This window comes from Aphis gossypii, chromosome X (genome assembly GCF_020184175.1).
Source record: "Aphis gossypii isolate Hap1 chromosome X, ASM2018417v2, whole genome shotgun sequence".
NCBI lineage: Eukaryota > Metazoa > Arthropoda > Insecta > Hemiptera > Aphididae > Aphis > Aphis gossypii.
The window spans coordinates 47,205,991-47,232,502 of NC_065533.1; the positions used below are offsets into that span (position 1 = coordinate 47,205,991).

The window sequence follows — 26,512 nt, forward strand, 5'->3', positions numbered from 1 at the left end:
TTTAAGTAGCAGATGGTGGTTTTGTCTCGAAAATTCCTACACACATTATTTTGCTTCTTGTCATTTTTACTATTCACATAACACTCATTACCTACTTAATCATAGAAGGCATATCCCTATCCACTGTCCAGAGGGATTTACAAGACTGGATTAAATTTGCTTGTGTCTGACAAATATCCTACCTGTTGTTTGTTGACTTTTACTACATAACAAAGTAGAGTTCAATATTAATGACTGGTGTGCATTTTAAAATTTATAGCAAATGTCTTGTTTTAGATTTTGTTATAATTTTCATTCAAACCTTTTGGACGGACCTCTAGTAATCTTAGACTGCACTTTTTATTTATTTTTCAATTACAAGTAGAAGTGATTTTGTTATTTTTAAAAAGGTATTTTTTTAATACAACAAAAAAATATGGTAAAAAATTCTATATTATGGTTTTATAATCTTGATTATAAACTATTTCAAATTAAATATCGCATTTAGCAATAATTAGTATATTTTATAAAGCAATATCCTTTTATATATTTTTTCATTTATGCTAATATAACCTTAAGTTATCAATAATAAATAATACCTGTAATAGTAATATGCACGGTTGATTAACAGTATTCGTTGAACTTTGAAAGTACACATTATGTAAGTTTTTTTAAATTGAATTGACAACTTTACTTTTTTATAGCACAAAATATTTATACACCTAACTAAACATATTTCAATTGCTTTTCATTCCATATAGAACACCTTTATTAAGATAGCAATGACAGGAATTTTGGTAAATTGTCGCTTTTTGATTTAAAAAAAATCTCTTAACTTATGCTTTAAGCTACAATATAAAAGAGAAAAATTGTATAACCGTTCTGTTGAACAGTAAATGTCAAGTAAACTTACCATTAAGTAAATCATTATGTATGTGTTAAATTTGAACTCAATGACTATTAAAAGTGATTCTCAGCAAAGAAAATATGTTACCTTTTATTACTAAATACTAAGTGTAATTTATAAATGTATTATATAAAGTAGGTAATTTATTTTACTTTTATAAATATGCTATATTGGATTAAATTTAAATTTTACTAAAAACATTACATTTATATATGTGTGATTGTGTGAATAAAATGTAATAAATATATAATGTATTAAAAGTTTCAAGGACCCATAAATAATAATTCTAATTTACAAAAAAATAATTAAAATGTTATTTTTATTTAATAATTAATTTTCATCCAAACTTAGAATGTTTATGAAAAAAATTAAATTAAATTTTTCAGTTACAATATAAAATACCTTGTATTCATTTTTCTTATTCATCAAAATTAAATATTTCATAAGCTTCTATTAACAAAATAATTTGATGAATTGATAAATATTGAACTAATGAATATTACTACTCAACCATATAAGTACACTCTTAAAATATGTAATACCTAACTACTAAATAATTAAAATAATATTAAACTATGATCATAGTTATAATCAAGTTAAACGTAACTATATTCAGTAATCATTTGTAAGTAGTAGGCTTTTTATTGACTTTTGAGTTTTTAGTTTATGGTAAACAAATACAAAAATACTAAGTTGAATTTATTTATATTACTCAATATTCAATATTATCGACCAATTATTGAATACACAGACTTCTATATTATAATAATGTATTATATAAAAGTCCGAAAAGTGTGTGAATATAAAACATATTATAGGTAAAGCTACGGTTATGCATAAAAATTATAGATTCAAATATAGTTTGTATTATTGTTGTATAATACTTGTATAGATAAATTTATTGATATTATTACAGATACTATAAGTAGAAGCTATAATAAACAATATAATAGATTATATTATAGTATATACCTGTGGACTGTGATCATGACAAAATAATATAAATTTTATTCAAATAAAATAATATATGTACATAATATTAAATATAATTATATATTTATATCCTGTATAGTTTATATTATATATTATTATATTATAGGTACTCTTTTAAATTTTAATCTTTATGAATGTTCTGTCATGACGTTTATCATACTTTTTAGATTGATAATATTATCAGCCGCTTTAAAAACATATGAACATTGTTAACGGAGCCATTTTATAATATTAACAGTGGAATTGTTGATTAGGAATAGTCGGTCGTCGACATGTCTTTTATCAGTTATCTTGAAACATCAATATTATTGCTATACATGTATTACTTAGTGTAAATTTAAAAACAACGTAGCTCTACTTATTAATTATTATAATAATAATTGTACTCTTTGTTTGAATTGTTTCCTAGATTTTAATAAAAAATGAATAAGTAATCATTTAATTTCACATCATGGTAGGTATTTAAGTTTTTTTTGAATATTTTTCTGTGGTGTAAGAATTTTACCTATATAACTTACGCTTTTTATTACAATAGTACATTAACTTTTCGATTAAAATTATTATTAATTTCAATTAAGTATTGGCATAAATAAAAAATTTTAATTATGTATTAATTAATTCTTAAATAGGTATAGTATGTATATATGTATATATTATATTATCTTTAATTTAAATTTAAACACCTTATTAAAATAAGAAAAATTAATTTATTATCAGTGGATGAAATAGATAAAAAAAACTATATGATAATTGTTCTCCCCCTACCTATCTCTATTCTCTTCTAATTTATATAGTGGTACAATAACAAGTTAAAACAAAAGTGATGAGTACTCATTCGTTTTGACAATACATTCTTGTATTTATGGACTACTGATTTTAATGAGTATGCTCTTTAATATTTGAACTCTCTTCTCATATAGGATAGGTATAACTACTGATCAAAAAAATCATTGAAAATATATTCCAATTTAAAATGTTGGTGCAACACAAGATTTATTTATTAGTTTACATAATAACTATTGTGGAATTAATTTATTTTATTATAATATAATGTACTAATACATGATTTAGATTTTTCATAGGATAACAGTTATTTTCCTTGAAAATTAGTAAAATATTAAGGAATTCAATAATATATTTTGAATTTACATTTCAGCGTTCTATCAAGCCAGATGAAGTTATGTTGTTTCAAATATTTGAAAAAGAAGTAATCCAGTAGTTTTTCAAGAACTATAATTTAGTACATTATGTCAACTTGTATATCTGATAATTCAAATTCAATAAATGGTAATGTGAATGTCTAATCATAACTTAAACCCTTAATCATATAAATTTTCAACACACATAATGATATAATTTAAAATTTATGATTTATACACTGAGGGCCGGTATTTCATATTCTACTTAAGCTATAACTTAACCATAAGCTAAGCTTAAATTAATATACTCGAATTTCATTATACTTTTCATTTTTTGTGTAAGAACTTATAATATTTAATTGTAATTTTCAGTTCAATTGAATTATTATATGTAATTATTGATTTCTTAAAAGATAGGGTTTTTAGATTTTTTTATAATTATTTTAATTTAATTTCCTAATTGATTATTTTAAAATGTTTTAGGTATTCCTGAATCACAAGTGAATTATTTTTGTACTTATTGTCAAGATGAAATCTCAAGTTTTCAGTGTCAATCAAATTCTGCTTATAATTCAATGATTATTTTTGTCCGTTGTGCAATTTGTGAAGATTTTTTTCTGTGTTTAATGGTAACAATTAATTTGGAAATATTTAAACTTAAATTGTTTAAAAATGATAAAATGTAATTAATATTATGTCTAGTTAAAAAATTTTTTTTTTTTTTTTTAAATTAACATTTTCTTTTTCCATTGTATTAAAGTTATATTCTAATTGTTTTTTTTTTTAAATTTTGGTAATTAGTAATTACTTAATAGGCGAGGTCACGCAATAAAAACTACATAAATAAACATGCTAAAAACTGGCAAAATATGCGAAATAGAAAAATCAAAAGCAAATTGTAAAATAAGAATTATCCATTTATTTATTTATTTATCTAATTTCTTATAATTTCAATCAATAACATTATTCCCATAGCACTACCATAAGACTATCAAAATCCATTCTGTGGTGCATAAATAAATATCTAAATTTAATAATGTATGCTGAAAACTTCAAAAATTTAACTATAGACCAAATATCCTTAAACAGCCAAAATGTTCATCATTAAGCTTAATTAATTAAGTATTATGTATTTTCAATTTTAAATATGTTAATGTCTTATAATAATCATTATCATTATTATTTTAGTGTTTTTCTAGTGGAGCTGAAATTGGCTTCCATAAAAACTACCATGATTACAAATTAGTTGTAAGTATATAGTAGGTATATGATTTATGTAGAACATAATCTAATATAATTTTACTTTGATTCAATTATAGACTATTTTTAAATCAAGTACTTTTTCAACAAAACTTTTGGATGCTTTAGAAGAATGGATTTCTGAAGACAATGAAAAATATTTAGGATCAAAAAAACTCGTAGATAGCTGGGAAGATGTTGCTAGTATAGTTGGATCTGAAAATCCTGAAGGTGTTTATTGAATATTCTGTCACTTAATTTTTTATTAGTGGATTTGTTATTTATTGTAATTTATTTTTTCAAGATGTGAAAAACGAATATTACAATAATTTTGTTAACGGACATTTTGGTCAAAATATTATTAAAATAGTTAATAAACATACAGGATATCCTCAAGTTGTGACATTAGATCAAGCCATTGCAATGGGTTGTTTAGAAAATTGTCCTATTTATTTTCCAACACGTAAAGTATGTTATGTCTACAGTATTTAATAATTATATTTCATGTGTATAATCATCCATAATTTAATTAATTTCTACATATCATCATTATTTTAAAGTTGTATGTCATTGTGCTTTATTGTAATCTCCTAGATTTAGTAAAACTATTATTGTTTTTAATAATTTTATTTGTTTAATATAAATATAAGATAATTATTATTATATATTATATAATTTTATTTTGCAGTACCTAAAAATTCCGGCAGATAGAGAAAGAGAAGAAGATTATGAAATTATAGAAGAAAATATTAAATTCAATCGATATAACAATCAGGTATATATTACATTTTAAACAATTAGGTCAGAGGTCACAAACAGTCCATATGGGTCATACGACCCATTTTGGAAAATATTTACATTTTGACAACCCACAGCATGCTAGTCATATTTTTTTCCATCATTAATAGCTATGATTGTGATAAGTTGATGTCTCATAGTGCTGTTGTGACACATCCATGAAGACTAGAGATATTTATGTGTGTGTTTTTTGAAAAATGAAAAAAAAAAAAATGAAAATGTTATTAACATGGAAAAAGGTATGAAATAGTTCAACACATATAGAAAGGTGTGAGTGCAGCATACTTGGATACATACAATAATGTTATCTAAAAATAAATTATAAGAAAGCACATGATTCATAAGAACAAACAAAAATAATTTTATTTAATCATCTAATATGTATAACATAATGATTATATGTTAATACTTAATATAGAAATATTATTTATTTATTTTTATCCGTCACCATTTAGGTTGTGTGCAGACGAATAATCGAGGTTTTACTTTGTATCATATTTAATAGAATTTATACATAAAATATATATTATTATTAATTATTATTCAAAAGAAATATGAATAGCCAATAATTGAAAATTAGTACAAACAATTTAATATAATATGACTGTACATAAGAATTAATACAATAAATTATTTAAAAATAAAATATTAAATAATTACACTTACCTAATATTAAAGAAAAATATTAAATTTGTCACTTTAATAAATATTTTAATTTACTATATCTTTTATGCATTGAAGAATTATTTATATTTTTATATTTAGGATCTGACATTGCAAAATAAGAATATATTAGATACTTACCAAGTACAATTATTATTGCAATGTGTTGGAGAATTTGGCTATGGAAATTGGGAAAATATGTGTAAACAATATAATGCAACTATACATATGGAATATCCTAGAGGAAAACGCACATATTTATCAGCAATAAGTAATTGATTTTTTAACATATTATTACAACATTAGATTTATAGTATGTCATTATGTATCTTGGAAATGCATAGATTTGTTATGTGTATAAATAGATTAATTATTTCTATTTTAATACAACCAACATGTTTTAAGTAACTACAATTAATAATAAGTTGATTTTAAATTAATTTGAAATCAATTGTAAATTATGATACATCTATAATAATAAATATTAAATTTATAAAAAATTTTTATTTTTTAGTTATCTGGTGGCTATAAATTATAAAAATTGTTAATTATCCTTAAAATTAGTTGTATTGTTTGATACAATTTATTAATATAAGTTATATACATTATTAAGTCAATATGTTAAAATTAGTATTCATAAATATTTATGTATAGAAATTAAAGAAGAATATGTACTACGTTTTATTCAAAATCCTATTTTGCGTGGAACTTGGTTACCATCTTCAATTACAAGACCTCAAATACCTGATCGAACAAAACGTATTGAAGGACCTAGATGTGAATATGAACATGTTTTAAATCAAGTAATTTTATATTTAGTTAATATATTTTTGATTATATATTTAATAAATATTTTCTTGATAATTATTTTCAGCAACTTCCTATTGAAGATTTGGATATTTTTTTCCATCCACCTCCATTAGATGACTTAGATGAATACAAATGTACAAATGAAGAACCAAAAATTAAATCAGATGAATCAGCTGAATCCAAAAGTTTGTAAAAAAAAAATTATTTAAAATTATTTTTATTAGTTTGTCTAATTAAATTTCTATTTTGCTTTTAATCTAATAAATAAATACATAAAAAATATGAATTTAAAGAATTATATACTTTAAAGAATGAGGTATTAAACTATTAACCTAAGACTTATGTTAAACTTAAACCTAATATATTAAACTCACAATTGGTTAACAATTTTTGAAAAAAAATTAACTTAATGTACAAAAATTAATAATATTCGATAAAACATTTTTTTTAAAAAAAACATTGATTTGTTAATTTTTTTTCAAATATTTAATTTATTTTATGCTAGGAAAATTACAGAGTTATGTTCCATCATTTAATTTCCCATCGAGTATTCTAGTTCAAATGAAAAAAATGTTCAGAAGCTAAATGAAACTTTTGAAATATCAAATATATTGGTTACTAGTATCAAATAATGTAATTATTTAAGCTTTGTGTGCATATAAAAATAAAAATGTAAACTCGTCTTTATAAAAGCATTATATCTTTTAGATCTGTTAGAAATAAAAACATCATTGTTAATTTTTCTTTTAGCCATTTTTTATTGAATTAAAATAATTTTATATTAGATAATATATGCCATTATATTAATAGATACTAATTGTTTTTATTTTAGGAAAGTGTTTAGTTTGTACGTACTGTCAAGATGAATTTGAAGTTATTGGTTATCGATCAGATAGCCATAAATTTTCCAATTACAAATTAGTTACTGTGTATACATGTTGCTCAAATAAACAGACTTGTGAAAATTTTTATCTATGTCTTGTGGTTAGTTGTACATTAATATTATATACAATATACATTATACCATTATTTCTATATACTGGGGTGCGTTCGAAAACTCAACTATAGTTAACTCGAGTAACCCAATGTCGTTTGGCGTAAAAGAGTTAACTCTGCATTACTGTTCGGTAACACATAGTTGTTGACTCTGGGTTAACCCGACAACCCTAAATAAATAGGTAGGTTATTAACTCCACTGATAACATTAGATTTAATTCTACTCTAACGTACTCTACTAGGATTAATAATATTTGAACGGACCCCAGGATGAATATTTTATCGATCAACACTCATCATTTCAAAATCTATAAACATTTTTTTTTTGTGTGTATTGCCAATTAAAATAAAACAGTATTTATAAAAAAATAATTATATATTTCATAATAGTTTTTATTGTTATCATTTTTTAAATTCTTTACATTTGTAAATGATAATATATATTTTTTTATTTCATATTCTGAAACAGAATATTTTTCTGTGAATTTTGGTATTTAATAATCAAAATTCAAACATCTAGTTTATAAGTGTATTTAAATCATAGTTGAATGGAGTTATTGACCAACATTTTGCAAGGTATCCTCGTACCACTCTGTTTTGCTCACCTAAACTTAAAAAAATATATTTTTTTAACTCATAAACTGTTTGTCTGAATTTTGATTTTTATGTATCAAATTACTCCAAAAAATATTCTGCTTAAAAACGTTTGTCATTCAAAAATGTTATTATATTTTGAAATAATGAGTTGTGTGACAAAATAATCTATACATATTAGAATAATAATTATACATTATTGTAGTGTTTTGCAAGTGGAGCTGAAATTGGAAAACATAAAAATAGCCATGGTTATACTTTGATAACTGAAGTGAAAGTGTGTATTTCATTTTTTTTTTTCATTTAATACTAATTTTTTTTTTTTAAGATTAAGGTTTCAACATTGTAGGTTAATAGCCCAACACTTAATTTTACACTTAACAGTATATTATTTGTTTTTTAAATATTAAATAGAACATACAATAAGAAATTTCACATGTATTTAAATAAATATAAAGATTAAATATAGATAAAATAACCTCTCAGTAATATTTTTGTTTTATTTTTTCAGACTTATTCTAGTGAAATTTATTTTCAAGAGTCCAATTGGACTGCTATAGAAGAGTTAGCATTTTTGTATGCTTTAGAAGAATGGTTATGTGAGCATTCTGATAAGTACATAGATCCATTAAATTCTGGAAATTGTATTACAGATTGGGACTCAGTTGCTCAACATATTAGATCAAAAACTGCTAATGGTAAGCTAATAAGTATTTTTTTTATAATTAATTTGGTGTATTTATAGAAGCTAAACAAGTTATATATATCTTATCCATAAAAGATAAAACCTAGTTATTTACAAGTTGAAATTTGCGGTTTTGCAATAAAATGTCAAACTTAAATATAACTGCCTGAAAAATGTGATTGTATAAAATTATGATAAACATTTTATTTTTATAGAAGCAAAAGCAGAATTTGAAAATTTAATTTTAAATCCAAGTATTTGGCAACTTTTTAAAATATATGCCCATGTTGAACCTTTAATTACATATGAAGATGCAGTTGAAATGGGTTGTTTCAAAACTTCTAGTAAAACTTCAAGTGTAAGTAAAAATATTATTTGTCTCCAGCTATAATTTTTCTTTTTTTTTATGTATAAATTACAAAATGAAGACTTTACTTCATGTTCCACTGGTAAACATATAACAGACATAAATGTATTAGCAGACAAACTTAAAAATATTATTCTTTATTGCGGACACCATATTATCCATGTGTGAAACAACAGTTTAATAAATTTTTAATATTTTTATAAATTTGTGTTTACAAGAGTCTCATTGTTAGCATTTATAATAGAGTAGTATTAAAAAAAGTATTATAAAATCTTAAGATATGTGTTACTTCAGATTTTCACAATATTTTAATTAGTGTGTTCACAAGTATTTTTATATTATAATAATGTACATACTCATAAATCATAATTAACTTAAAAATTTAAGTACCTTAAAATAAGATTTGAATAAGATGATATCTTTATTTTTTTATATAATATAGTAGAGCTTCGGTAATTCAAAAGAGATTGAGAAAAGAGGTCATACAGATTTGATTTTTTCAGATTACCTATGACTTATTGCAATATTATTATAATATAATTTATATTTAAAGGAAAAATAGAGGATGACCTTAATTTTAGGCAAAGATGATTGTTAATCAAACTTTTTTTAAATAAAATGATTCATCTAATTAATAAACATTTTTATAAGTTAAAGGTTATATTTTAGACACTTCAACATTGTAATATAGTTATGAATCATATTTAGTACTTATTGATACACTAAATATTACTGTTAAATGGATAGCCTTGTGATTTATTCTTTAGCTATAATATTACCTACTCGTATATTGTTAAGATCAGAACAAAAAAAAAAAAGGAAGATAAAGTACAATAATGTATTAAAATTATGTTTTAATAAAATAAATTTAATAATATGAAATATTTATGGTTTTGTAAATAATTTTATCTCAACTGATTGTATTATTTTTGATTTGATAATGAAAAGTTTATGTATGTTTTTATTGTTATACCTATTAAACATCTATAACAATTTTAGGTTCTGCAATTAATTTAAGTTTTAGGTCAAGTCGATATTAAGAGTCTTACAAAGCACTAAGTTGTAGTGAAATTTATCTTCCTATATGTGTCTTATAATTGTTAATTGATGTATCTTCATAAAGACTTAAATTTATTTAATTAATTTTATGATGCTTGAGAAAAATGTTAAATATAATATTAGATAGGTATTATAAATTATATAATTGAGCCTTAAGACTGTAAATCACCAAATCTCATATGTCGATGCAAATACTGGAGTATTTTATTATTTATTATTTATTTATTATTAATATATTAAGTCATAGTTGGACGTGTAAATTAAATTATTGAAGAATATGAGGGGTGTTTCTCTTAATTATTTGCAGCCCCATATTGATCACTATTACTGGCAACTTAACTGTCAAGGCAATCCGGACATTTTTCTCGCTATGTTAGAAGACATTCAGATTGTGAACAATCAATAAAATAAAACTCAATCAAAACTTTGTTTGTAGAACACATACCGACTTAAAAACTTGTCTGTAAAGTGAATACTGAATCAGAAACTTGTAGAGTGCATTCCGAATTAGCACCGTTTTAAGTCCTACTAGAAACTCTTATAAACAATTAATATTTTTTAATTATTTTAATTTTTTATTAATAAAATATAAAATATATTCTATAAAAATATGCATATTTTTTAACTGTTGTGTTTAGTCTATATTGGTTAATAGCTATTTATTGTTTGTAATTTTTTAATTTTAAACAAGACTTACTAATAATTTATTTTATAGATAATAACAGATACAAGAGAAGGAACAATAGAAAATGAAAAAAATACATGGAATAAATCTGATTTAGAATTATTATTAGACTATACAGCTATATATGGTTATGGTAATTGGGAAAAAATTTCTGAAGAATTCAATAAAACTAATTTTTATGAACATTTTGGAAAAGTTAATTGTTTTATTTTAAGAACTCCTGAAGGTATATACTACATATTTTGTTAATTTTTTTTAATTTTTTAATTCATATTGTTGCTTATAAGTATCTATTTTTTTTATGTATTTGATATTACATTAATATATTATATTTTAAACGTATCGATTGATAAGTTTTCTTCAAAACTAATCACAAAACATGTTTTTTATTTTAATTTATACATTTTCAGAGATTAAAAAAGAATATTTACTTCGATTCTTTGATGATCCAGTTAGGCGAGGGACTTGGAAACCTCCATCAAATAAGTCAATCATTTTAGATCGTACATGTTCTTTTAAACAACCTGTTGAAATGAAGTATCCTATAGTGGATTATAATTTATTTGCCTCTACTGGTTATAATAATATTGCTAATGAATTTGAATACGTATGAAATTTTCATTAATTACTATCTATTATGTTTTTATTATTGCTGATATTAATTACTTATAATTTATTATTTTGAATAGCCTTATATGAATATAGCTGAATCTTCTCTGGACGATGTGGAAGATTTTGAAACTAATTTAGAATGTTTTCATTCAAAATTTTCTATGGAAAAATATAATGGCACTACCAAAGATATGATGGATACTAATAATACCTTAGTAAGATATTCTATCGTATAAATTATATATCAATATTTTTTATATAACATGTATATTTATAAATTACTCTACTTAAAGTTAATGTGTTGTGAAGTAAATTGTTTTATATTATACACTAATATAGCAATATTTTGCTATTACTTTTTCATGACCTTAATACAAAATAATTTAAATTAATTTAAGTATATGCTAGTAATGATAAATAATGATTAAAATAAATATATTTAATTATATAACATAATTTATTTAATATGAGTAACTGTAATTTATACTTGCAATTATTTATATTTATATTTAACATTTTCTAGAAATCAAAAGATCCATGTATAAACACCATGCTTAATATTAAAAAAGGTAATGAAATTTTTTAAAAAACGTTATTTATCAACTCATTAGTTCTGTTATTATTTAAATCTGTTACAGTAAAAACATTAATTGCTCTAGAACGGTATAATGATGTTTTGTGTGATCGAAGAATAGCTAAAAAATGTGTTCATAACTATAGATTAATTGAACATTTTGCGATGTACAAAAATAAAGAATTACCAAAAATAAAACCATTGTAAGTATAATAGTTTATAATATAAATTAAAACACATTTTTCCAATCTTGGCTCATTTATTTAGATATTTTTAATTATTTTACCACAATATATTATGAAAATAATAATAAAAATAGTAATATAATAATATGATTTTATTTCATTAAATAATTTAATAAAATTAAATTTTACTTCTACTTCAAGTAAATTATTTCTGCCATAAATTTGTAAATTGTGTATGTGATTTAATTTAATAATAACATGTATAATAATTATTTATATTTGTATAGTTGCACCGAACCCTAAAATATAGTCCATACGTTATGTTTAAATTAGCTCATGACAACATTACCAAAAAAAAAAAACCACTTATTCTAATTTATACAAATTTATACAAATTTTAAAAGTCTTAAAGCCATTATAATATGATCAATTATGCTAAATACTTAGTAATTAAGTACCCTAGTACTTAATTATTAAAATTGTATTATATTAAATTTTAATTGAAAATATGTATAATTAAATGTTTTTTATTTACATTTTTAGTTCTGAACAAACATTTATGGAGCGTTTAGTGAAAATGTCAAGATTTATGAATATTGATGTTCACAGAGCCTTGATTGAAGGAGTAAAGAATGAAAAATTGTTGAGACTGCGATTAAATGAATTAAAATATTACAAAAAAATAGGTTTAACAAAAATATCTGATATTAATAAATTTAATGTATTACAAAAACATAGACGTCAAAAGGTTAATGAGACTTCTAAAAAAATTGTAAACATTTATTTTTCAAAATAAATAGTTATGTACATGGCATAATTATTTACTATTTCTTGTCTTTTTAGAAACTGTCAACGCTTTGTCAAGCTGAAGATCAATTGGATCTTAAATATCAAACATTTAATGAACTTCTAATACCATCAGGATCTAATGAAAATGGGTAATTAAGTTAATATATTTAATATTAGAAAAAAACTATAACTAGCCACTGATTAAAATTTATAAGAATTATAATATTAATAACTTTTATTTTAAATTCATGAGTTATTAAGCATTTATTATATGAAATGTCCATTGTATGCATGGGTCAATATAATGTTATAATAATAATTAATATAAAATATATTATAGAACTAATTAGTAAGATTTGGGTTTAAAAGCAATTTCTTGTTAAGAATTATATATTTAATATAATATGTAGTAATCTGTATACAAATGTTTTTCATACATTACTATTAAAATACAATACCCTCGATTTCACCTTATTGGTTTTTTTTTGTTTTTTATTACCAACTTATTAGTTATTACAATAATTATGAACATATTCATATTACATTTTTTATACGAATTTGCAAATTTTAATGAAATGCTTAAAATTAAGTTATTGAAATTTACTTCTATGTCAACACTAATTGATATTGGATGCTTTAGTGAAGTACTTGTCAATGCTAAATAGTAAATATTAAGTGTTTATCAAAGTAACAACAATAAAATTAATTATTTATCTTCTGTTAAAATGTGTTTTGAACTAATAGATTGTAGTATATTATATTGTCAGTATACATATGATAGTTGGTGAAAGGCGAAAGCATTGTATAGTTTTTTTATTGCTTTACATATATACATTTTGTTACCCCAAAATCCAAAAAAAAAGAAAAATTTTTTTAACTAAATTTTTTTTAATATTAATAAATTCTACGAATGTTATTTATTAATTTTAAATTATAATTAATATTAACTATACAAACTTTTATCATTATTCATTTGTAATCATTGAGTTTTTTTGCCCAATACTAAATTTAATTACATATTTTCCATAATAATAAATTATAAATGTTTATTTACTTAAATGTAAATCAATTTCAGTATAATATTATAAAGGTATATTTTTAATATATTAGTTCAAACTTATACAAATCTCAATAAATAAAACTACAACAATATATATGAAGAATTATTATCAATACTTGATAAAATGATAATTTTTTTTTATGTACTTATTATTATGGTATATTAAACTACTCATTAATTATGTTATTGTTTCTAATTCTTAATTCAAAATATACTCATTTTTAAAATACTATTGATGCAGAATAAATAATATTCATGTACTTTTCTATTTTTATCCTATTCATGACATTTTTTTTAAAAATATGTATAACACTGTTTCATAAAATATTTACCAATTCAATTCTAAATCTATGGATTAAGATATTTATAAATTACATTATATGTTTAATTATATTTATATTTATATTATAATATTATTACTTTAAAATTAAAAATAATTTTAGAAATATATATTGCATATTATACCACTTGATTCTTAATATTTATTATTATACAAAAAAAAAAACATGAAATGTATAAAATATGCACATACAAAATATTCATTACACATTACACACCATAATACTATACTCTTTGTTTTACAAACTGTAGTGTTATGAGTAGATAATAAAATAATGATTACAAAAAGTCTGAAAAATAGTTACTGCATATAACTTATTAAAATATATAAATTTGAATGGTTATTTTTTCTAATTAACAATTTTAAAATACTTGTTAATTTTTAAAAGTTGATTATTTCTATGTAAAAAAATTGTAACATTACTTATACAATCTCATAAATATATGATTTGATAATGAATAAATAATAAATTAAATTTTAACTACTTGAATACATTAGAATAATTGTTAATATTATTGCTTGATTACTGATTTCGAAAACTTAAAATTTATAAAATTATATTGTACAATAAAATAAATTTATAAATAATTTAAAAATATTATAAAAAATAATTAATAAGAATAACTTTTAAGAAAACTTATGTTTTTATTTTCAAACTTTTTGGCAAATTAATAATAATTTTATTTATCTTAATAAAAAAAAATTAAAAATTTCTCATGCCTATAAAACACTCAAAAAGATTCAAAATATCTATAAACTTATGCTGTGTAAAAAGTGCTTATATAAAGCATTACTTTAGTTACACCATAACAAAAAACCAAATAAATTTTATCAAATACCTTCTTATTTTAAATACAATTTCTAGTTGTTCCTTAATTATTTATTTATTTATATAATATTATATATATTTATTTAATAATTTCTGGGAATTTTTACTTTTAGCTCCCAAAAGGTAATGTATTACTGGGAAAAGACCACTGCATAATAATTGTAAAATCAATACAAACATCACTTGTTTAGAATTTAAAGTTTATAATATTGATATAATGTTTATAAATATTATAGCATTCATTGAATAAAATTTATATTAAATAATTTATAAATATTTTCTTAAAATTTAAATTTATTATTTCAGTTACGTTCAAAATACAACTTAAATTCAAACTATTATTTGAAAACAAAATGTGAGATATTAAACGTAAGTACAAATTGTGTTTATTAATTCTAAATGTAAACTTCTGATCATAATATTAAATATTAATCATTTTAAATACTATTATATTACAAGAGCTTAGTATAGTAGTATTTATATTTCTGTTATAATAAATGCATTTTTATTGACATTTAAATTTTTTAATAAATGTATTGTGTATTTTAATTATTTTATTTTATGTTGTTGACTTTAATTTTGGAGACCACTTGACCAAAGGCAAGTATAAAATATATTATGTTTTATCAACAGAAATAAGTTCATGGTTTTATAAAATAAGTTATAATGTGATAGTTTTCACATGATAATGTCTTTTTAATACTGAAATTTAGTTATAAATTTTATATTTTTTAGTGAAAAAAATGCCCATTAAAATGATCTTTGAAAAGATTTTATAATATTTGATTCCATTATTTATATAATTATTATTATGCAGTATGCATTAAAAAACTTTACGTTCCATAACCAATATTGGAGTTATCATAGAGTATATTATTAATTATATCAATCTGACAATACAATGAATTTATATATCTATGTAAGTATTTCCTATATAGGTATTTATTTTTAATTCTTTTGGAACTGTTGATTAATGTTTATTGGTTTTATTATACCTTTAAGATATTTTATCATTAAATAATTTTTTTATTATTAAAAAAAAAGTATTAGGCATTCTTTATCTATTAAAAAAAATATATTTATGAAAAATGATATGAATTGTGGTTAATAAGGAGCTAACTAAAAGGATGAAGTTCTCTAGCGTACTATATTATAGTAGTTTAAATTACTATTAATTTTTAAACCTATTTTTTTTTTTTTTTTTGGAAAAATACAGTAAAATTTATCATAGTTATAGGTATAATTGTATGACTCATTATTTATAAAGTACTCAACTTATATTTTTTATTAAAACAATAATTATGTTTTTTTATGTTATAAACTTATAAAATACATTATAATTGTTAAAAATTGAACATTTTTTTAAGTTATACAATAAAGTAAATATGATAGTAAAAATAATTAAATTAACTAATATTAATCTTACGTCTAATTACCAAATACCTAATTAATGGGTGTATAACTTAAAAATAAATATGTTTGAATGAGTATATTTAGTGCATATAGATTAAAATTTTGGAATTACAGTGAACTCTTGATTATCCGCGGAATATATGGTGGCAGAGCATCCACGGATAAGCAAATTCCGCGGATAACCCGTGAATACTGATTTTTTTCATTAAACGTATCAACAATTATTAAAAAGTATTAATATTAAACAAGCTGGGTATTGTATTTTACGTTGTTATTGAGTTCACTACCCAATTAAACCAATAATGGTGTATAAATGTATAATGTAAAGGTATAGGTATATATTTTTTATATACATATATGTCATATGATGTATTATAATATATTATGTAGATGATTCCGTGAAAGGCAAGGGATAATCCGCTCGCGGATTATCGAGAGTACTCTGTTTATAATTATTTAGACAATTAAATTTAATAACATAGATTGAAATGTTCATAATTATAGATGTTTATATATAATTAAATTAATCAAAATCACTTTGAAAATGCTAAATATTTACAATATATTAAATTGTAATTAATTAAATTGAATAGGTAATATCTACCATGAAAGGTATAAATATATTTAATTAAAAATGGGTTTAAATTAGTTATTAATAAAAACATTAAATTATATAAAGGAATTAAAATAAATATCTATTTAAATGTTATTGTCAAAAAACGAAAAATAAGAGGTGTATTACTCAAAATATATACACTTAAATCATACTTTTCTACAGTTATGTGTATCATTTTTTTTTTCTATGTAAATTATTATTTTAATATACAAATATATTATACGAGTACCTAATGATTTTTCTTATAATTGTTTTATAATCACCATCAAATATGTATATGTACTCTTATAGTCTTATCTGTAATCCTATTTCTAAATTTTTAATTAATTTCCATTGATGTGTACCAGTACCACAAATAATAATAATAATAATAATATCTTAATTCGTGATGTGTACATACAATTTATACATTATTATATCCTGCAGTCTCAATACAATTGATCTAGTTTTTATTTTTAATCTATTACATTTTTGAGTCGGAGAAGTCTCAATTGCCACATGACACGGTAAGTACATTATAAAATATTATATAATTATATATTATCAAAAATTTAGTATTTTCCTATTTATTGTAACAAACTATAATTATTTAACTTATAATATATATAAAAATATATAGGTTGAACAAAAAAATTTACAAGATTTGTAAAGCTGAGAAGTTTTAAAGCATTTTATAGTAATGTTAATATTAATTACCTAACAGGCTTTGGCTTTTAAAATCGAATACAAGGTTTCTCATAAAGTCATAAGTAATTCGCGTATTGAAACCTATTTTTTTTTTTAAATATATAACATAGGTATATAAGCAAAACTTAAACTAAAAATAACGAATTTTGTTATGGTTGTGCTGCTGTACCTAATACAAAAATATTCATGAGGCCGATTTTTAAATTTTTATAGTTTGAAATGAAAAATTTTAGTAATATGTACCTTTTACCAATGTACTTAGGCCTTTTAATTTCAATACCTACTATATTATAATTTGATAGTTTCAAACATAATTTAAGTTCTTATTAAAATATAAAATAAAATAATTTATTTGGATCTAGGACAATAATTGGTCCCCGCAAAAAAAATGTCGTGTTGGTCCTCGTCATAATTTTATACTCGGACAATTATTAGTCCCCGGCTTACAAATTCAATATAAAATATTTTTTTTTATCATTAATTGTTCTTTAAAATATATTTTCAATAATATAATACTTTTAAAATATAATAAAAAATATTTATTTAAAAAAAAAATAAAATGAACATAATAATATAATAATAAATAATATCATCGAATAAAAAAATAAAAATTAACATGAAACATGATACTATAATAACATTGATTATATTATATATATATACTCCAAACTTTGACAAAATTCATCAAAACGACGAATATTTTTAAAATATTTCGTTGTTAAAAATACACAAATTGCTTACATGTTATGTTGCTTTGAAACTTAAAAATTAAATGCTAAATTATTATAAAAGTATTATATTATTAAAAATAAATTTTAAAGAACGTTTATTGATAAAAAAATATTTTGTATTTAACTATTTAACCGGAGACTATCGTTCGAGTATAAAATTATTAAGGGGACCAATTGTACGTATTCCAATTTATTTATATAACTAAAAATGTAGCATTTTTTTGTGCTTATAGCGGCACAACAGTTAAATCTGACATTAAAAAGTCGAATTAGATTTATCAAAGCTAATAATTCTATCTAATTTAATATTGGATAATGTATTACTATTTAATAAGGCACACAGTCGCTTTGCTGCTTCGATTAAAATTTCGTGTGCGTTACAAATGTATACAAATGTTTCGTGTGCGTATAGAAAATTATATAAATATCTGTTTATAATATTATTTTATTAAAATCTAAAATGTATTAAAATACTTAAAATATACTAGATTAACTATCAGACTAAATAATAAAAATCGTATAAACTATAAAGTAGTAAGCATAATTCCCAGACGTCCATGAAAAACACTAGGTACTCGTAAATTTGCTATAGGTAAGTATCTTCTTAAACATCTGATCTCAAACTAGTATTCTATTGAAATTGATAACCTAACCTGACCTAACTAATATTTAATCTGATTCAGACATAATACATATTTGAAAAAACTTAGAATTGTGTCCAATTTCAGAAAATTAACTACCGATTCTATGATTTGATTTCCTGTAAATTTAAAACGTATGCATAAAATTTCCTTACCGGATTTTTTTAGGTATTAAAATTAAAATAAAGATATCAATATAATTTTTTGGTGAAAGTCTTACTTCATAATTTCAGTTTCAATGAACCAATTTGAAATTTCCATAAAATATGAAAAAAAGCACCTCTCAGTAAGATTAGAAATTTGTGGTTCGAATTTGAAGTCTAATGGTCATAACTCATAGTTATGCAGGCTAAATAATTGGGGCTATTTTGTATGGGTTCATACGGAAACGTCGAGATGATATTTATCTATCCCATAAAAGTTTTTTTTTACCTATAGCGTTCAAAACGACCGTTACATTAAATATGGTGAAGAGAGAAAAAAACGAATAAAAAAATAAAATATAATTTATAACGCAATTATAAATATAATATACATATATTATATCCTTATGAGTTATGACTTAATATGAGAAATGAGCGTATTATATTTTTCTTACGGTTTGTTTTTTTTATGATTATTTTGGTTAGACGTGTGTATCTGTTTATAATTTTTATAATAAACCATGTTTATGTTTGTAGATTGGTACCTTGGTTAATGAGGTTATGACAATTGAAATCGAATTTTTATATAGTTTTACATTTTAATGTACCTATAGATAGAAGTGTTGAATATAATACTTATAAGTTATAAGACTTATGCAAAGTCTCTCTATGTATAGTTTGTCTTAGAGTATATATATATATATATAGTACTAATTATATGTATACTACCAACTTTAACTTTAAACTTACCTAGCTTATAAATATAAAAACATTTCATAAAAGGTATATTTAATTATTCCAAAACTACAAAATGAACACAAAATTGCATTTTAATAGTAAGTATCTATAAAGGTACCTGTAATATTAATTATAGGTACTAACAATGTTCTATATTATATTATTATATTGTATTATATATATACATAGGTATCTTTATGACTTTATACATTATGAATGCGTATGCCGTACGTATGTATTATATGTTTAAATATTTATAAATAATCAGTGCTGTGAATATGTAATTCTATTTATTTGTATATTATACTATATTACATTATTGTTATGTATACGGTATACCTACACTCTACATGATTTACATTAGAAAAAATTCTTAGATTTTTAATTTTAAAGTTTGTTTTTAATAGGAAATTGGATTAAGTTGCTATTTTTAAGAGATTAATTTTAAATACTGTAAATAGGTACCTACATTAAAAAATAAAAACGAAGTAAAACGGCAGTTTTTATACAATATGTTAGTTTCAAATCAATTTTCTTATATATTTTTTTTAGCTATTTATGAACCATAAAAAATTGTATTTATTATTTTTTTCCATAAATGTTAATAAAAAGTTGTTCGTTTTGTCATAAATCTTGAAAATTTAACATGGAGGTTTCTCGCATAAACTGTTATTACTATATTTACTAAGATCAACAAATTTAAGGTATGAATTTAGTTTACAGCTCAAGCTCGTTTTTTTTTCTCTTCAAAATGTGTGTTTTAAGGCACTTAATTTGAGTGTGTTTGAAAAAAAATTTCGCTCTTTTTTATTACGGAAATTATACCAAAAAAAAACTGGAAATCAATTGTTTTTTATTTTTTTTTTTTGCAAATAATCCTTCACAGTTTCGAAGTTCACTCAAAATACATTTGATTTTACCCTGTGACTTATAGGTGGTTTTGCATAATAAATCGAGGATATTTTCGTATTTTCTGTCTGATATCAGTGCAGCGAGCGAGTGGCAACGCGGGCATCGCTTCAGGTGCTCACTCATGCCTCATGGGGGGAAATTAGAAAAGATATTAAATAATGCAATTATTAAATTGGGTTTACCATCGGATACTTTGATATAATTGTTTTGTTTATAGCTTTGTGATACTATAATGTATAAAACACATCGCATATATAGTACAATATATACGGTAATTGTAAAATGTCATAACTTAAAAACTAATAATTTTCACCAATTCATCATCGCTCTTAACTTGTTAAAATGTCCCTTTACTAAAAAAAAAATTGAATAAAATGTCGTCCAGTAAAATTGTTATGTTCCTGAAAAATATATTTAATGTTTTGATAATGGTTGGTGTAGGTTTTTTTGGTATATTATTAAAAGCAAGTACAATAGCCAAAATGTGGTTGCTTCAAAAACTTAAGCGTACAAAAGCACATTTTTTCAAAATAAAAAAGAAGTTTTTATTAATTTTATCGAGGATATCATGGTATTTTAAAAAATCAATTGATTTAAAGTTTTTTTGGTATAGGTCACTTCCGTAATACAAAAAAACGACATATTTTTAAACAAATAAAATACAGTGTCTTAAAACAAATATTTTTAAAAATTAATAATTAAAACAAACATTTAAAAAAAAAAAATTGAAAAACCAGCTTGGTCCGTAAACTAGATTTGTTCCAAATCTAAAATGCATACAATAACAATATTTCTTATAGAATATGAAATTCATATTTGACTGAAATTAGATACTTAAACAAAAAATAATGATTTTAATAATTCAAAAATTTTACTTTTGGGAACTTTTACACATGCCTATTACTAAATTATTTAAATTGTTTATACATAATGACATTTTCAAAACAATGAATACAAATTCAACACTTACATTACAATAGTCAATGACTTTCTTAATGACAATATACCTATACTCAACATCTACTCTTCAGAAGTTATTACCTACCTATCTACTTTGCCACTCTTTTTAATCATTAAATAGTTAATAAAAAAAAAAAAAACAATAGTTACTTGATAATTTATTTAGGTACTTAGGTTAATCTATTTCTTACTACAATTCAACCCTAAATATATTTCAATTTTTGTTTGTTTTCACATTTTAGATGATACTGGAAATGAAAGAACTAAACAAATTTTAATGAGAATAGAAAATATAGTTTTAAATATTGTCAACAGTTTATACAATAATAATAAGCTCATAATTAATTTAACTAAAATGTCAAATTGGTGAGAAACTTACTTAAAATATGAATACAGAATAGTCTAGTAAACACACCTAAGTTGTATTGATCTTATTGGCTATTAATTTATGTTTAGCCAATACAGATTAAATATGCAAACAATTTCTAATGTAATACATATACATTTGTAAAATGATTAAGAGACTTTTTTTTTGTAGGTCTAGTTGTGTTTACAATAATAAAAAACATCTGATGACTAAAACTTTACAATTTCAAACCAAACGAAGTCGAATTAATTACACAATCATCATTTACCTTTTATCAAAAATTTATAAAAATTTAATGACCAAAAACTCATGTACAACAAGGTAAAATACAACAAAGTTTATCCTAGCAATCAAATAAGATATAATAAAATACGCTTTCTATTAAACTATTATAATTATTAATTTATATAATCCTATATTTTTTATAATATATTACTAATAATATATAATAATATTAAGTATATTTTTTACTTAGGTAAGATTTTTAAATATAAAATTTTAAAAAATTGATTAATAAATGCATTGATATCATAATATTTAAAATAAAATTTGATATTACAGCCTATTCATCATACTGCACTGATTTATTATTTTATTTTTATTTGTAATATATATTAAATATCTAAAAGAAAAATTATGTTAATCATAAATATTCTAGCTATCCTAATAATGAATTAACAAATAAATTTTGGTGAAACAATTTTCAAATCAAAAATTAAATTATGTATTAGGGGTAATATAAAAGCTTTAAAGTAGATACTTATGTTATAATAGGAAGATAGTGCCTATGTATAGTTTTTAGCATAAAATATATCATATTCATATAAAATTGTAGTGACAATTTAAATACTTAGATATGAAAACTTAAATAGTGTATAATATTCATAAATATGGAGTGATGTTATTATTACTAAATATTTTATATATGTGCATTTTAATACCTATTTAATTTAAATTTAAATAATTTCAGAGAACTATACTATGGAGACACAATTTTATTCAAACATTGTAATATTGTAAGGAAGGCACTTATAGATATATGTTGTCTATTAGGTACAAAATCTTGGGAACTGGGTATTACATTATCTTCTAGTGGTTTAGTAGCAGGAAATCTAATGATTTATTTGTCGAATGGAAAATGTCTTGATTGTTCTTATACTACAGAAGGTAAAGTATTATTTCTTAATTTTAAACTTATTGTTTTAATATTCTTACATTTTACTTTAATAAAAAGTAAATAAAACTTAAATATTAAGAAATAAGTAGGTAGGTATCTAATTGGTGGTTGTTTAATATAGCAATATAATTAAGTAAAATATTAAAAGCTTGTAAGATATTTTTTCTAACATAATAGATATCTGTATAGCTGAATCTGACTTATCATTTGTTGAACTTTGATAAATTGTATATGTTATGGTAATTTATTAAGTAGGTACCATTTACTATTATATACTTTCTTTTAGTTTTAAACTTTAAAAAATACTATTTACTAGATACCTATCTACTGAATATTATAGGTACCTTTTGATGATTTTAGGTATACAAATACCTCAGGATATTTTAGATATAGACAACTTAGAATCAAAAGCAAAATATATTTTAATAATTGAAAAAAATGCATCATTTCAAAAAATTATCAATGAAGGATTATTAAAAAAAAATAAATCTAAATTTGTCATGATAACTGTGAGTTACCTATATAAGTACTGCATTTATTATATATATTTTAATAAGATGACCATGTATTACATTAGGTTTATTAAAATTGTTTTAGGGTAAAGGATTTCCTGATATTAATACCAGGTTGTTTGTGAAACAATTATCTTGTAAATTGAATATACCAATATTAGCCTTAGTCGATGCAAATCCTTTCGGTATTGAAATAATGTGTGTTTATAGATTTGGCTCTAATGTAAGAAATAAATAATCACCATGTAGATTTTACACAATTAAATAAATATGTATTTACTAATATATTTATGAAATAAAAATATTATTTTTAATTTGAACTTTTTAGTCAATGGTTCATCAGAATGAAATGCTTTGTGTACCATCAATAAAGTGGCTAGGAGTTTATCCTACAGATATAGTATCACTAAATTTACCAAGTATTACCTTAACTAATTTGGATCAAGATAGATTGAAATCTCTTTTAAAAAGATCATATATAAATTCCAATCATAAACTTTTGCAACAGGTATCTACCATTAAAATTATATGTCATGGTTTATTCTTATAATGAAATATTTTAGTTAATACTAAATAGTATTGGGCTTAAAGTCTTAGTAGTATAATTCAATTATTGTCATAATTTAGATACCTAATAAAAACCTGAATTATTTTATTTATTGTAGGTATGTCATTGATGGCTTTACTAGAAAAATTCCAATCTAAATGTTTTTATCATTTTTACCAACAGTTCTATAATTTTTACTTCTACAACTAAAATTATGAATGCATAAACAATTTAATTTACATTTTCTGGCTTCCTGTAATACAGTTATATGATTCATAAATTATTAGTTATTATTTTTTTTTTAGGTATTAATGCTACATGATTTAAACAGAAAATCAGAAATTGAGTCATTGACAACATTCACCCAAACATACTTAACTGAAGTTTATATTGAAAACAAAATTCTCACTCAAGAATTTATATAGAAAAGAATGTACTTACTACAAAAACGTTCATCTAATAATATTTTTTAATAATTTAGTTATATTTCAGAACTATACCTAATAAATATTTAATTATTAAATCAGAAGTTTTCAGTCAATATTTGATTAGGTTCTTTAATAATAAAAAAGAATACAATATACTTAATTAATTGCACAATAATAATGTAAACAATATTTTTTAAATATTTCTATAGAATTTTACAACTTACCTATATGGCTATGGCCTATGCATTTTTACAAACTATTTCTAACTGTATTGAAATTAAAGTGTTAATTGTCTGATAATAAAATAATGTTCAATTTATGTAAATTTATTCTAATGTTGATGGTAATATGGTATAACATTAAAATACAATATTACACCATTTAGAAAAATAATTATAAATAGGTACCTTATACCTACCTTGTTATATCTTATAATGGTTATATGTACTTATAAGTTATAATAGTAGTTTAGGTACCTAATAAATTTAAAAAAAAGAAAAAGAAAAAATACCTACTTCAGTGGTGTAATTTAGTTTATGTTTTTTTGTATTGCAATCTTTTGTAGCTTTATGTCATAATGGATATTCAATTTCTATTATTTTTTTTTTTAATACATTTAATTTTCTGATACAAAAATGTGTGTAAAGGAATTATATGAAAAAAATTGGCAATAAAATAATGTTGAATTTAAAGCCATAAGTAGGTAATTCTTAACTGATTATAAATAATATTAAGCATGTGTAAGTGTGTAATTATCGTATAATAGTATAGTACAAATAAACTAAATAGATTAGGTAGGTACCTACGCCTACCTAATAATATGGTAAATAGTAAAACTTAAATTTAAAAGCTTCAAAACATACCTATGATACCGATATTTATATACATCTATATTTTTTTTTTGTTTTCAACAATCTATCTTATGTGTGAATACCTACAACCTAGTCGGTATATTTTACAATTTAATTTATGCAGTAATTGAAATTATAGGAGATCAATATCAATATGATTAGAAAAAAAATTTAATAAAACAATTTGATTTTAGATTTATTTTAAATAGTAAATACCACCAAAATATTATAGGTACAAGTAAAAACTCAACATCAGTGTTCTAAATAGGTACATTTAAAATAATTATACATTTTTATAAAGCTTTCTGTTGATCTAGTAAACCTTTACTAATAACATAACACATACGTGTCATACGTATAATGTATAAATGTATATTATTATTATTATTATTATTTAAAATTTCAACTATACCTCCACTTGCGATTAAAGACATTACCGTGCCTCCAACCATACTTAAACCACAGAATAATAATTCTGTAAACTAT

At 21.7% G+C, this 26,512-nt stretch overlaps 2 protein-coding genes across 6 annotated transcripts; both read left to right on the forward strand.

Moving 5' to 3' along the window:
• Nucleotides 1–2,178: 2,178 nt before the first annotated feature.
• LOC114128269 (uncharacterized) lies at nucleotides 2,179–15,852 on the forward strand. 5 transcript variants are annotated; one of them, XM_050206744.1, is made up of 22 exons: nucleotides 2,179–2,333; nucleotides 3,036–3,166; nucleotides 3,502–3,647; nucleotides 4,207–4,266; nucleotides 4,338–4,488; nucleotides 4,562–4,725; nucleotides 4,946–5,032; nucleotides 5,821–5,989; nucleotides 6,373–6,521; nucleotides 6,593–6,713; nucleotides 7,361–7,512; nucleotides 8,324–8,395; nucleotides 8,630–8,816; nucleotides 9,019–9,161; nucleotides 10,945–11,140; nucleotides 11,325–11,521; nucleotides 11,604–11,741; nucleotides 12,050–12,095; nucleotides 12,165–12,303; nucleotides 12,829–13,057; nucleotides 13,129–13,223; nucleotides 15,610–15,852. In XM_050206744.1, the coding sequence occupies exons 2-22, from the start codon at nucleotides 3,127–3,129 to the stop codon at nucleotides 15,629–15,631; spliced, it is 2,703 nt and encodes a 900-aa protein (XP_050062701.1). In that variant the 5' UTR covers nucleotides 2,179–2,333; nucleotides 3,036–3,126; the 3' UTR covers nucleotides 15,632–15,852. The 5 variants fall into 5 exon arrangements, with proteins under 5 accessions (XP_050062701.1, XP_050062706.1, XP_050062705.1 ...); XM_050206749.1 differs by having other exon boundaries at nucleotides 12,829–13,033; XM_050206745.1 differs by lacking the exon at nucleotides 2,179–2,333 and adding an exon at nucleotides 2,668–2,762.
• Nucleotides 15,853–20,918: 5,066 nt separating this feature from the next.
• Nucleotides 20,919–25,339, forward strand: LOC114128276 (meiotic recombination protein SPO11). Its single transcript, XM_027992756.2, has 8 exons — nucleotides 20,919–20,924; nucleotides 22,311–22,510; nucleotides 22,683–22,832; nucleotides 23,482–23,678; nucleotides 24,049–24,197; nucleotides 24,286–24,423; nucleotides 24,529–24,708; nucleotides 25,053–25,339. Exons 1-8 carry the CDS (start codon nucleotides 20,919–20,921, stop codon nucleotides 25,170–25,172), a joined length of 1,140 nt encoding a protein of 379 aa, XP_027848557.2. The 3' UTR covers nucleotides 25,173–25,339.
• The last annotated feature ends 1,173 nt before the right edge of the window (nucleotides 25,340–26,512 follow it).

Coding starts and splice junctions, on each gene's coding strand:
- LOC114128276 (XM_027992756.2), top strand. Junction 22,511..22,682: donor TTAACTAAAATGTCAAATTG/GTGAGAAACTTA, acceptor TTTTTTTTGTAG/GTCTAGTTGTGTTTACAATA. Junction 24,709..25,052: donor ATCATAAACTTTTGCAACAG/GTATCTACCATT, acceptor TTTTTTTTTTAG/GTATTAATGCTACATGATTT.
- LOC114128269 (XM_050206744.1), top strand. CDS start 3,127: ATGTCAACTTGTATATCTGATAATTCAAATTCAATAAATG. Junction 4,489..4,561: donor TGGATCTGAAAATCCTGAAG/GTGTTTATTGAA, acceptor TATTTTTTCAAG/ATGTGAAAAACGAATATTAC. Junction 11,522..11,603: donor TTGCTAATGAATTTGAATAC/GTATGAAATTTT, acceptor TATTTTGAATAG/CCTTATATGAATATAGCTGA.